The sequence below is a fragment of the Schistocerca americana genome, chromosome 3 (assembly GCF_021461395.2).
Source record: "Schistocerca americana isolate TAMUIC-IGC-003095 chromosome 3, iqSchAmer2.1, whole genome shotgun sequence".
In the NCBI taxonomy this organism is placed as follows: domain Eukaryota; kingdom Metazoa; phylum Arthropoda; class Insecta; order Orthoptera; family Acrididae; genus Schistocerca; species Schistocerca americana.
This window is the reverse complement of record NC_060121.1, coordinates 410,200,601-410,214,700: the sequence shown is the minus strand read 5'-3', so window position 1 is coordinate 410,214,700 and position 14,100 is coordinate 410,200,601. Positions and strand designations below refer to the sequence as shown.

Genomic DNA, 14,100 nt, shown 5'->3' with positions numbered 1-14,100 from the left:
GCTCTCTCAGTTAAACTTTTTTTTTTTTTTTTTTTTTTTAAATTTCCAATTTACAGAGATGCTAACGCCTAGGGACCCCCAAAAATCATGTTACAGTCATAGTCACTAAAATCTGCCTGTTGACTTATTTTGACAGAAAACATATCCACAAAGTCAAACATTTTTCTTGCACTTTTATACTCAGACATGCTTAATGGCATTATGCATATCAAATTACAGATCTACAGTCTTTTGGCCACATAGTTAAACAAATGCTCCTCCAGCTCATTTATTTTTAATGTCTCAATAAAATACACAGCAAGAGGTTCACACTACTTTTTATTATTGTAATAACATGATGATGGATTTATGTACATGAGTATGCAAATAAAAAACTAACTCATAAATGAACATGCTAAACTGAGATTACATTTTCTTTCAGTAAACAGACAAATCATTATATTTAAGGATTATCTTCCTTATAACTGCATACAAAACCTGTACTTTTGTGTATATATATATATTTTTAAAAAGATCATCATTAAAATTAGCTTACAATGGAAGGTCACACTCTGCTTGTGAACATGAATTATACTTTAAAAATGTAATATAATGTGCAGGGAGGCTTGTATTCTGGCCACCCCGGCCACTCGTCTTCACTATCACTGGAAAGACTTTCAGTACTGACATATTTTTTCTTTATCTCCACCAAATCAGTAAGAAGAAACACTTCTTCAACGTCCATATCACTGTCACTTTCCACCTTCATGTTCCAGTTTATTAGTTCTTCCACATGGTCATTTTCTTTTACAGAAACTATCTCTCCTCCTGGAATTGTATTTAGTGGAGTGACCCTAGAGTTCCACCCCAGCCAATCTTCTTCTTCTGCCTCAGAGTCGGCAGTGCTCATATGTGCATGCTGTGAGTCACTGACATTTCTATTAATCCTGCCAGAGCGTGTCTTTTCCCTATTTTTTTGGACCACATTGCTTGTCAACACATTTGAATCACCTTTGGAAGAATTCATGTGTCCTTTTTTATCACAATTTTTATTAATGGAAGCTACTTTACGAGCTTCGTCTTTTTCTGAGACAACCAAACTTTCTGTATTCTCAAACTCTGCCTCAAATGGAGTATAACTATCTTGTTTTACTTCAGAAGCAAAAGTAGAGGCAGCTTTCTCTAACTCTAGATGAAGCTCTGTTTTATCGACTTCATTTGGAACTCTGACTGCTGGTTTCACAGATGTATCACACCTGCTTTTTTTCATTTTTGTTTGTCTATATCTGGGTGCACTTGCAGAAATACTTCCTGCCTTATGAGTATCTGACGGTATCACTAAGTGACCACCACTCATTAACTCTCTTTCAGACAAACGAGATAGCCTAACTGAACACGGTCTGATTACCCCACACCAATTGTCTTCAACATTTCGGGTAAAACATGTGAGCACCTTTCCTTCTGTGCTTAAAATAGTTCCAACACTCCCGTTTTGCCTTCTGAAATTGTTAAATTTGAACTGGAAATTCTTCTTTGTTTTTATGTTCTTCTTGCTTTGTAACACCTTTGCTATATCCGCTGCTGGATGAGGCATCATCTAAAAAACCAAAAAACAAACAAATGCCTTACATGAAATTTTAAACATGTAACAACATACAATTATTCTAGAGACCAAGCAATTATGGGTTCTGCAATGCAACTGGCATTGATTCATGCAAGAGTAGACATCATTAAGCTGAAGCTGTGTATATTTACAAATGAGTGTATTCCCAACAATTTCTGATATGTCTTGTGCAATTTGAGTGTTTCTCCGGTAAAGAAAGTTTTCTTCTTTTGAATGAACATGAGTCTCAGTACAAATATTAAAGCTGCCAATTCAGAGTCAAGGGAGGGAGAAAGAGAAATCGTCCACACTTCAGCAACCACTGGGTGGCATGACAGATGATATTACAGTTGCTTCCCGTTCCATTCACATATAGAGTGTAGAAGGAATGACAGCTAAAATGTTTTGCCTATCTGACACTGTTAATTTTATCTTTATAATTGCTGAAACAGTAATCAAGTTTCTGTCATCTGTAGCAGGCCTGAAGATTGAAAGTCAGTAAGTAAGCAGACATCTCAACCTTCTCTATAACCACACCAGACATTTAGCTTCAAGTGGTGGTCTGTTCTATTAATGATAAAATGAGGTCTAATAAACCTGAAATTTGTAAGTTTTTATGCAATTTTTATAAATTCACTGCTTTGCTTTCACGAAAATCCCCCAGTTAATATATATTGTGTATGTTTTCTGTAGCTGCACTAATAACCTGAAACTAAACCACTCATAAGCACATAAATTGAAAGTCCTTTAACACTGTCAACAGTACTAAAAAGGGCTCTTTGTGGAATGTTTTTACTTGTACACAATTTATCAGTGGAAATTTCAGTACACAGTGATGCAATAACCATTTGTAAATTATGTTTTCCTATGAATTTTTGAAAACCTAAATATATGCAATTGAAATCTCTTCCTAAATATTCTTTTGACAATAGAAAATCTATACACACAAGCATCTGTTTATTAATGCTTTATCAGAGCAGATCAGCAGAGTGTGGTGCATGTCTAATCTTGTCTACACTGTTCAATTTGTCAACACACGCCAATGGATCTTTCAAGAGTAGACCATCTAATTTCAAGGCGAGAAGTGATTATTGCACCGGAAATTGTCACTGAATTGGTATAAGCCATAACAAAGTCACGTGAACACGTTTAAGAAAGAAGTGGTACAGTCACTTTTTTGTGTGTTTTGGTGGCTCAGTGCCTGGATTTCAGTTCCCAGTTTGTCTTAGTGCTTCTTTCATCTCCGGTAATATTTGTTAAAGTGAAAAATGCCGAGTTACATTGTGTTTCAGAGGCCACATTAAACTGTAGGACAACTGGTTGGGTACATCAGTTTCAAAGTTTGGTGGAAGGCAAGGGCATATACCATGCTTAGTACAGCACAGTGGTGTTTAAACAAACCTTTGAGTTGACGATTGCTTTACCTTCGGAATATACAGTGTCAAGACAGCTTTCATCATTACTGTGGATAACTTGAGAGTTGCAGTACCTGGACACTTGAGAATGACAGAGGAACCCAAATTAACGGCACAAAAATAAAAGCAGAAGTGCTGTATGCCATTTTCAAATATTCCTTTACAAAGGAAGACAGAAGGCTATTGCCCGAGTTTAATTTTTCAATCAATGCGAAGGCGAGTAATAAGATATTAGACTCATCAGTGTTGAGAAAAAAATGAAACCGCTAAACTGAACAGGTCCTCATGTTCTACATAGAATTTGTGACCAAGTTAGCTCCTCGTTTAACTGTAATATACAAATGAAGCAAAAGTAATGGATGGCACTAGGGGGAAACAAAAGGGTAAAGATAATGCTGAATGGAGTAACAGTAGAAAATGTGCAAACTTTAAATGCCTAAGAAGCAGAACAGAAAGCAGCTGTCAGCATGGCACACAAATTAAAACCAGGTGAGCAATGGAAAAAAAAGAGATATTCTGTATGGAAAGGAGAATTTTCTGCAGCAATATCGACAAAGATTTAAGAAGATGTAACAGAATGTTTTGGATGGAGTGTGCTCCTGTACAATGCTGAACTGCAGACATTGAGGAAGAAAGATAGAGCAAGGCTGAACCTTCCTAAAGATGTAGCCATGGTGAAGTATGGATATAATACTCTGGATGGATAGTGTGAAAAATGAGGGTGGTGGTAAAAAGAGTGGGAGAGCAAAGGCAATTACTGAATGTAATAAAAAGCAAACTGAAATGGACATATAATAAGAAAGGAGGTATGTATAAAGAAACAGTTTTAGAGGCGCATAAGCAAAGGAAAATGAGTTGAGGGAGGAAGAGATTTCAGACCCTGGATGATGTAATGGATGGCAGCACATATAGTCAAATTAATAAGGGAGCAACAGACCCCAGGGAATGGAGATACCAAGGACCTGCTAACATAGTACGAAACTGATGATGATGACTATAGATCGCTTAAACAAAAATGTTGTGAACAGTTGAAAGAACGTACAGGAAATAGACCATCCTATACCCTTGACATCCACCTGTTGTACAATCTTAGCATATATTCTGAGATGAAACATAATGATATATTTCATACTATACTGATTCCATATCATCATCATGCAAAACCCACCCACTTTTCTCACACGACAGCCTGAAAGCCATGGACCAAGGCAGCTACATAGACGCAGTAATTCTTGACCTCCGAAAAGCATTTGGACCGAGTCCACATCTTCAATTATCAACAGAAGCACAATCGTACTGTGTATCAAATGAAATCTTTGAATGATTTACGTTTGTCTAGTACAAGGACACACCACGAAATTTTCAATGGAGAGTCACTGACAGCTGTAGGAGTGATTCAGTTGTGCCCCAGGGAAGTGTACTGGGAGCCTTGTTGTTAATGTTGTATACTAATGACCTACTAGATAATATTAACAGCAATCTCAAACATTTTCCAGATCATACAGTTAAGTACTATGTGAAAAAAGCTTCACAAACAATGCAAGATATGTACAAAATTTTGAAGCAGTGCAAAAAATATTGTCAACTTCCTTTACATTTGTGCATTCAACATAACATAAAAATGTAATATCCTTCAACTACGATACGTCACATTTGGAAATGGTAAACTTATACAAATGTCTAGGTGTAACAATTTATCAGGATACGGAATGGAATGATCACATAGGCTCCTTTATAGATAAATGGAGGTGGTAGACTTCAGTTTGTTTGTAGGATACTGGAAAAGTGCAATCAATCTGCAAAGGAGAATACTAACGAAAATCTTTCACAATCAATCCTAAATATTGACCAAGTATGTGTGATCCATACCAAATAGAACTAACTTGAAGTACTGAATCTAAACGAATTAGAGCAGCGTAAATTTTCATAGGTTTGTTTCATAGCCAGAAGAGTTTGAAGGATATGTTGAAAATCTGAAGTGGTGGTGGTGGTGGGGGTGGTTTGTGTTTAACGTCCCGTCGACAACGAGGTCATTAGAGATGGAGCGCAAGCTCAGGTTAAGGAAGAATTGAGAAGGAAATCGGCCGTGCCCTTTCAAAGGAACCATCCCGGCATTTGCCTGAAACGACTTTAGGGAAATCACGGAAAACCTGAATCAGGACGGCTGGAGACGGGATTGAACCGTCATCTTCCCGAATGCGAGTCCAGTGTGCTAACCACTGTGCCACCTCGCTTGGTGAAAATCTGAAGTGGCGGCACTTTAAGATAGATAGCAACTATCTTGTGGAAGCCTACTTACAAAACTTCAAGAATCACTATTATGTGAGAAATTGAAAAATATGCTACAGCCTCCCACAGGTCAGTCCCTTAGGGCCTGTGAAGACAAGATTAGACTAACTAAAAAGCATAGTCATTTTTTTACACGTTCTATACACGAATGGAACAGGAGAAACCCTTACACATGGTACAACTGGAAGTAGCCCCTGCCATGCACTTCACACTGATTGTCCAGTTCTGTAGTTCACACTTCAGCAAAAGTGCTGTCTTCCATGATGACAACGCACAAGAACAATGTACACACCTAGTGAACAGCGTCCTCTGGAAGAGAAGAATCAGCTGAATGGAACGATTCAAGTTATTTGCCTACATTAAGCTGAATGAACATGCTTGGGATCTACTGACTTGAGCTGCTTATCAGCCAACTGTGACAGAGTCTCAACTGTGACTATTCATGTGCAGCCATTGCACATATCAAAACATGACTTCTTGAGTGACAGAAATGTTGATTGATTTGCTGGAATGTCTGCTCTAAGTCTATATGGCAATAACTGTTTATTTAAAACGATAACCAAACCCAGTTTTGATGCTTCTCAGAAACAGACATCTTATTTTTTCCCATGGGATGAAGTCATAACTGTTCTAAGAACATTGTATATTCAGCTATGATGAAACACAATCATTCTACCTATGGGGATGGGGGGAACACCACTGATTCGCCTAATTTGTAAACTCGCACCTAAAATACACAGAGCAGCAGCTCAAATTTCATCGTGAATCTAAAATGTTTACAGTGAAAGTGCTATGAACAGAACAGGTGTGTTTGAGTTGTGTACTAGGGAGTTTAGAGGAGACAGAATAAATGTTCATGACGAACAGAGGAGGGAAGACCTGACGAACAGAAAGAAGACCTTCCATTTCGACTGATGACTTGGTGCAAAAAAAAAATTGAGCAAACTGTTTGTGAAGACAGCCAATTGACAGTGCATGAAGTTTACCCTATGTTTCCACAACTCTTCTCATACGAGACACACACAACACACTGGGATACCAGAAACGGCACAAAATGGGTCCCAAATCAGCTGATGGAGCAGGACATGAAAAATCAGATCAATAGTGCCCACAAGTTTCTTGAGCAACTTGACCTGGAAGGCGAGGATTTTCTGAGCTCTATTGTGACTGCAGATTAAACATGAGTGGATCATTACACACGAGACGTTAAGACCAATTGTGAAGTGGTACCAAACCGATTCCCCATCTGCTACAAAATTCCCAAGCCACAATTTCATGCAAAAAGAAATCATGGCGTCAGTGTTTTGGGACTGATAATGCATCACTCTGGTCGAATTTCTGCATCCGGGGGAGACCATCAATGCACAATGATATCTTAAGATCCTAAAATAAAGAAGGATTCAAAACAAAAGCACAGGCATGCTGATGGAGGAGTGTGCTTGCTGGACTACAACATCTGTCCCCATACAGCCTTAGCCACCAAGGTGCTCTTGGCCTCATTTGGCTCAGATGTTTTGAATCACCCCACATATCCTAACTTGGCCCCTCCAGATTATCATGTGGGGGAAGGAGCAGACGAGAGAGTTCAAGGAGTCATAAAGCAGCTTGTGCCAAGAATCAACACATCCAATGAACAGGATGGTGATTATATGGAAAAATAGTCAACTAGTGCATAAACAATAACCTGTAATTTTTTCCAAATACACTTTTACTAACAACATACAAAAACCTAGCACACTTATTCGGAACGTTACAGTTGACGCCCAGCTGCCTTGAAATCTTTCCTGGTTCTCAAAATTGGATATCATGCCCATTGTATTTTGGCTTTCGAAACTAATATACCGTATACAATATGCCATTGCACTTTATACTCGGGGACATTATTCTCAGGACCACAATTTCCTCTTCATTGCCATAAATATGCTTTACAAGCACTGCGTTGAGTACAGGTCTTTCCTAAAAAGAGTCCCGGCCTGTTTGTTCTCACAATTTCACAGTGCCATTGAATTATGACATTGAAAGTGTGTTTACATTTATAAGAGTTTCATATGGCTTGCTTTATGGGATAAGCATCAAAAAATCCTCAAGCGACTCAAAACTTGAGCTCTCATTTGCTATTCCTTCTCCTGATATTTATGGATGATTAGACACTTAAAGAGTGGACAGGATTGACCAGCGATGCCAGGGAGAATCCAAACAGGCAAGGGAAGGAGAGAAATGTTACTGAATGTTACCCAGCAGCAGATTTTGATTTCACATGTGTGCTCTTTCTTACACAGTTTGCCTTTATATGGTTTTGATATCACAATAAAGTTATATAGTATGGACACGTTAACGTGGCAGTCAACTGGGAGAATTAACAAACGAGAAGTTGTGAGGAGATGAGAGGTGTGTGGGAGAAAGCCCCACCTCTGTCTTGTAGGACTGGCAGCATGGCCTGTGATTTAGGCAAGTAGAATGAACACATGGTCATCGAGATTTCAGGTCCTTTTTGGTGTCATGGGAGTCATATCTGAACCCCACATAATAGTCTATACTTGAATTGGTGTAACTAGATTCCTGGCAGTTGCAGTGGGCTGGGCACAGCTGCTTTGTGCACCATCTCAACAAATCACACACTGCAATGTTGTAAATGTTTCTATGGCATTGCCTCAGTGTTGCTGGGGCTCTATAGACAGCTAATGTTTTTTGCTGCAGCCGTTTGTGCTCTGCAACTGAAAACTGGCAACACCACTGGCAGCTGTCAGGAATCAGCTTATGCCGACTCTACAATACAATAAGAAAAGAAAACAATGGGCAACTGCACAACACAACGAGGAGTACTCAAAGAATTCAGTAACAGCTAATGCACACGTGCTTGCTGAGAATGGCAGTAGCATAAACAAAGTAGTAAGACCTGATCTCTTACCGATAATCTTATGCAACCATACTTCAACTGGAGAAGCGGCTTCAGTTTCAGTCCACACTACACATTTGATCAACTGAGAATGATACAAAGGGCGTTCAAAAAGTTTTGCACAGTCGTCTCTAATTTTTTATTTTTTTGCAGGAGGAGAATGAATTTTTTTTGTGAACATACTCGGGTGAGCCATAATGGACCGTGAAGTAGATGCCAGGTTGCAACAATGGTCAGTGATGGAGTTCCTCTTCAAGACTGGCTCCATAATTAACCGGAACCGTTACTGTTTGTGAAACTTCCTGGCAGATTAAAAATGTGCGCCTGACCGAGACTCGAACTCGGGACCTTTGCCTTTCGCGGGCAAGTGCTCTACCATCTGAGCTACCGAAGCACGACTCGCGCCCAGTACTCACAGCTTTACTTCTGCCAGATGGTAGAGCACTTGCCCGCAAAAGGCAAAGGTCCCGAGTTCGAGTCTCGGTCGAGCACACAGTTTTAATCTGCCAGGAAGTTTCATATCGGCGCACACTCCGCTGCAGAGTGAAAATCTCATCCTGTTACTGTTTGTGATTGGACAAGCTGTGACGTGCCGTCAAGACCCACAGACCACCGCTTCAGGGCCAGCTCATCAGACTACACCATGACAATGCCAAACCCCATACAGTCCTTATGACGCAGGAGAAAATCAGGAAAATGGGTTGGAAAACTGTTCCTCATCCTCCCCACAATCCGGATTTGGCTCCATCTGATTTTTACGTCTTTGGTCGTCTGAAGGCCCACCTGCCCGGTAAAAATTTGATAGTAAGAAAGACCTCATTTCCTGTATCAAGCGATGAAATAAAAGTCAATCCCCAGAATTTTGTCATAGTGCATTTATATCATGGAAAGAACATTGGGCCAGATGTGTCACAGCTGATGGAGGCTACATTGAGCAGGCTTTATGTATAGCTGAATGATCCAAGTATGTTTATAAAATTTTGTTCTCCTCCCGCAAAAAATAAAAAAAATTAGACACGACTGTGCAAAACTTTTTGAACACCCTTTGTACTTTCCAAAAACTGAGAATGATTCTATTATTAAAACACACACACACACACACACACACACACACACACACACACACACACACACAGGAATGTAGGACGAGGAATCTGGGTGCCCGCCTAGAGAGCCAACAAGTACCTTCCTTGTCAGCTGTTGAGGTAGGTGCCCCAGATGCTGGTCCTACACTCCCATGCATTTGTTTAGTATAGGCATGGTTTTGCACAACTGATTGTCATACATATATGGTTTCTTAATTATTAGGTGACACCTGAAGGTCAGGATTTAGGCGCAGAAACTGGCTGAGCAATAAATAAGAAATTACTGTCAACTGAAGCGGTTTTTTACTATCTGATCAAAGTTTTTCTGCCCACAAAAAAGTACATACACATACTTTTTGTTGGTTCTACCCCTCTCCCCCTTTTGAGACAGAACTGCACTTGTCAACGTTAATTGCTTTGAGTGTGTCGAGGTAACTGTGTATCATTCCGCTCCTACAATTCTGTTATGGTGTATTTATTCTTTTCTGCATATTTATATATAGTGTGTCCACTCTGAGTTATTCACTTTGAGTAGTGCAATTATCTTTTTGAGAAAACTCTTTTCTCTTAGTAGATTTAGATATATAACATAATTCACAGAGGAATTACAACTGTCAACTGTAGAGAAACTTATTAGGATTCTATGTTTCGTAATGGAACTTCCGAGCAGAGTTAAAAATATATACAGTACTGGGATTCTAAATCCTGCAAGTCAGAGTAGCAGAATTGTGTCCAAGTCCTCTACACAGTTTTAATCTATGAGAATTTAAAGTACTTCATATAAAAGTTTATAAAAACCAAACTCCCTCTCACAGGTTGCAAAAACATCTCTAAATGGGCTGATACCTGATTATAATTTTAGTTCATTCACTGAAATATGACAATGAGATAATGTATTTTTTCTCTTTAGTAGAGTATCTGCTGCAATGAACATTTGTAACAAGTTACACTGCATGCCTGAGAGGAACTACAGCCCAGGCATAAATGTCACAAATATTCGTAACACTGTAAATGCCAGTAAATTGTGAAATAAAAACTCGTCAGACACACAGAAAACAAGCAACAACTTGAAGTTTTGAGTTGGTCCATATGACATGCTCCAGTAACTAATTGGCAGTGCATTGCCCTACAAGGCAGTGGTCAGATCTGTGTCCCCGTCAACCAAACAGTTTTAATTCATCACGAATAATTATCAAACAATACTTGAATTCTAGATAAAGGCTAATTACAGTGATCAAAAGATTAACTGTGTTACGATTGCCACCAAATACTGTTGAGTCAACATCACACTGGAACGCGACATTTTGCTTCTCCCTCGAGTTGCCTTTCAATGATTTTTGGCATTATAAGCATAATAGAAAATGAAATTAAATAGTTATTGAAACAATATATGAAAGTAAATCAAATGAACTGAGGTATTTTAGTGAAGTAGTCAAAATCAGCATGAAACATAACTGTATCCATTACACATAAAAAATAGACAAATAAATAAAGTGGAGCAAAAAATTTGCTCGTACATACTGCCTTGAAAATGCATATGAACAGTAAAAATAAATTGATTTGGAATAACTTAGAACCATGGAACATAATGTACTGACAATTAGTGTATGCAATGCCATATGTGAACAATACTATACATTATTAGAGTAGAACAACGCTGCTGAAGACTTGTATTCTGGACAGTCTTGACAGTCTTCCTCTCTAACACTAGAACATTCTTCAGTACTTTGCAGGTTCTGTTCTACAGCTTCAAATCCTTTCAATTGCATCTTTCCCACGTATTCCTCCTCTTCAGAGTCAGGTATTTCACTGTAGCCATCTTTTGTACCCGCTGCATCACTGCTTGATTTCCTATTTCTTTTGAGGACTTGTTTATTTTGCTTATGCCTAGTCATGTTAATAAAGCCAACTGCACTTTGTCTTTTAATACTCTTCATATGTGGCAGGTTTGTATTTTTACCAACATAAATCTGTTTCTGCCAACCACGTTTTCTTGACTTTGGAAGTTTGCCTTTACTTTCTTGCGATTCTTTGAAACTGTCTTTAATTGTTTCGGTTTCACGTGCAAACGTATTTGTTGTTTTCTCTAACTCCATGAGAAGTTCCTTACTGTCAACCTCATTTGCAGGTTTAACGGTTGTTCTGCTTTTTCTCATTGTCCTTCCCACACTAATACGCTCAAGCAGAATCTCTCTCTCTTTGAAAACTGGAAAAGTGAACAAGAATGCCGAAAGTGTTTAACAATTGAATTTCATACAAATCAATTAATGCCACTGTGAAAAATTTCTAATATTCTCTAAAGACCTGTGTTTAGTGCATAATTCCCATGCGCAGAAGCTGAATTGCACTTCGCTGCGCCAGAACAGTAAATGGAAAAGTCTTCAATTGTCCACAGCTTTTATTCCAGAGATCCTCTTGTATGTTCGAGGATGAATGAGTCATCATCTGAAAGTAAATTACAATAATAATCTATAAATAATCATTATATTACAATAAAAGTGTATGTGATACATGAAAAATAGTGTGTAGGGAAAGCAATTTAACTGTTTTTCACACAAAGAGTAGTGTGGTGTGAATAAAAAAGGTATCATTAATTGAATGGCAATTTAAACACTTTAAACTAGTTGCATTAAAATTTTGAAAAACTGTTTCAGTTTCACTCATACAATGTGGCAAGGATATGATGTCACCAGGTCGTGTTGTATGCTTTACGTAAGTAAAAAAAGATGGCAACCAGGTGTTGGCGTCAGGAAAAGGCTGTTCCTATGGCAGACTCGAGGGACACAAGATTATCAGTGATAGAGTGACCCTGGCGGAAACCGCCCTGACATTGGAGTCAGTAGGCCACATGACTCCAAGACCCAACCCAACCGCCAACACACCATACATTCCAGCAGCTTACAAAGAACGTTGGTAAGGCTAATGGGCTTATAGCTATCCACATCAAGCGGGTTTTTACCAGGTTTGAGCACCAGAATGATGGTGCTCTCCCGCCATTGAGATGGAAAGACACCATCGCACCAGATCCAGTTGAAGATGATGAGGAGATGTTGCTTGTAGTCGGACGAGAGATGTTTAATCATTTGACTGTGGATCCGATTTGGTCAAGAAGCGGTTTTGGGGCAATGTGCAAGGGTACTGAGGAGCTACCATACTGTTAAGTGGGGCGTTATAGGATTCACTGTAGCGTGCAGTGAATGAGAGGACTTTCCCTTCCAGTCGCTATTTGAGAGAGGAAGGCTGGTGGGTAATTCTTCAACACAAAGGCTCGAGTACAGTGCTCAGCAATCGTGTTGGTGTCAGTAGGTAACACACCATTCACATTAAAACTGGGGACACCTGTTGAGGTCTGGTACTTGACAACATATTTGATCTTTGTCCAGACTTGGGAAGGTGACATATGGCACCTGATGGTCGAGATATATTTCTCCCACCCAACACTCCTGTTTCCGTCATTTGATAAGCTGGCAAATGTGTGCACGAAGCCGTTTAAAGGCTATGAGGTGCCCCACGTAAAAGAGCTGCTTATGCCGCTGTAGAGCTCACTGAAGCTCCTTAATTGCTTCAGCATCTTCAGGTGACAACCGAGGGACTGCTTTTCACCAGGGGCACCCTAAAGAGCGAGGGATCGTGTCTTCTGCCACAGAAACGATTGTTGCAGTCAGCTGCTCAACCATCACATTGATGTTGCCATGTGGGGAAGATTCAACGGGGACAGCAGAGGTGAAAGTTTCCCAGTCCACCTTGTTTAAAGCCCATCTGGGCAGGTGTCCGTGGGCCTGCCGCCTGGGTAGTGACAGGAAGATGGGGAAATGGTCACTACCATACAGGTCATCAAGTGCTCTCCAGTGGACAGATGGGAGAAGTCCTGGGCTGCAAACTGATAAATCAATGGCCTAGTAACTCCCATGAGCCACACTGAAATGTGTGGTGGTCCCAGTACTTAAGAGGCAGAGGTCGAACTGATACAGTGAAGTTTCGACATCTCTGGCTCAGCCAATAAGCATGGTGCCACCCCACAAGGGGTAATGGGTGTTAAAATCTCCCAAAAGTAGGAAAAGTTTAGGGAGTTGGTCACTTAATGCAGTTAATACATTCAAGGACACTGTCCCATCTGGAGGAAGATACACATTGCAAACAGTTATTTCCTGCGTCGTCCTTATTCTGACAGCCACACCTTCAAGAGGAGTTTGAAGGGGTGCAGGTTCACTATAGACTGAGTTTAGGACATAAATGCAAACTCCACCAGACACACTATTATAGTGGCTACTGTTCCTATAGTACCCCTTATAGCCACGGAGGGCAGGGGTTTGCATTGCCGGGAACCAGGTTTCCTGGAGGGCAATGCAGAAAGCAAGTGTAAAGCTTAACAATTGCTGTAGCTTAGCCAGGCGGTGAAAAAAACCGCTGCAGTTCCACTGGAGGATGTCATCGTGAGACCGGGAAGGCATGGAACATTCAATGAGGCCTCTGGGTCACCTGCTGCCACAAACTTTTTGCCTGAGCAGTCTATATCCATTGTCAAAGAGTTTGGCGAGATCTAGGTCCTCAGTGGATACCAGAATCTCCACCTCATCTGCAGATGCAGAGCTTGTAGGTAGCTGTGGTGTGGGTGCCACAGCAACTCCCTTGGTCTTGGTGACCTCCTTTTTGGATTTATCTCTCACTGCTCCTTGGGTTTCCCTGGCTGGGAGGACGCCACTGATTCAGTCTCTGGGACTGAGGATGAGTGTGAAGCCTTACAACCAGCTGCTTTTGGGCTCTTCAGCCACTGGTGGGTGTCATCTTTCCCACCGGCAGAAACCGGGGAAGGGAGTGACCCAAGGGACCCCT

At 40.2% G+C, this 14,100-nt stretch overlaps 1 protein-coding gene across 1 annotated transcript in view; it reads right to left on the bottom strand.

Moving 5' to 3' along the window:
• Positions 1–258: 258 nt before the first annotated feature.
• The window catches only part of LOC124607059, a 33,911-nt gene continuing 20,069 nt past the window's right edge, over positions 259–14,100 (bottom strand). The window contains exons 2-4 of the mRNA XM_047139235.1: positions 11,572–11,712; positions 10,905–11,473; positions 259–1,576 (exon numbers count right to left, since the gene is read on the bottom strand). Coding sequence (XP_046995191.1) covers positions 569–1,576; positions 10,905–11,423 — 1,527 coding nt within the window. The 5' untranslated portion in view covers positions 11,424–11,473; positions 11,572–11,712 and the 3' untranslated portion in view covers positions 259–568. The remainder of the gene's footprint in view (positions 1,577–10,904; positions 11,474–11,571; positions 11,713–14,100) is intronic.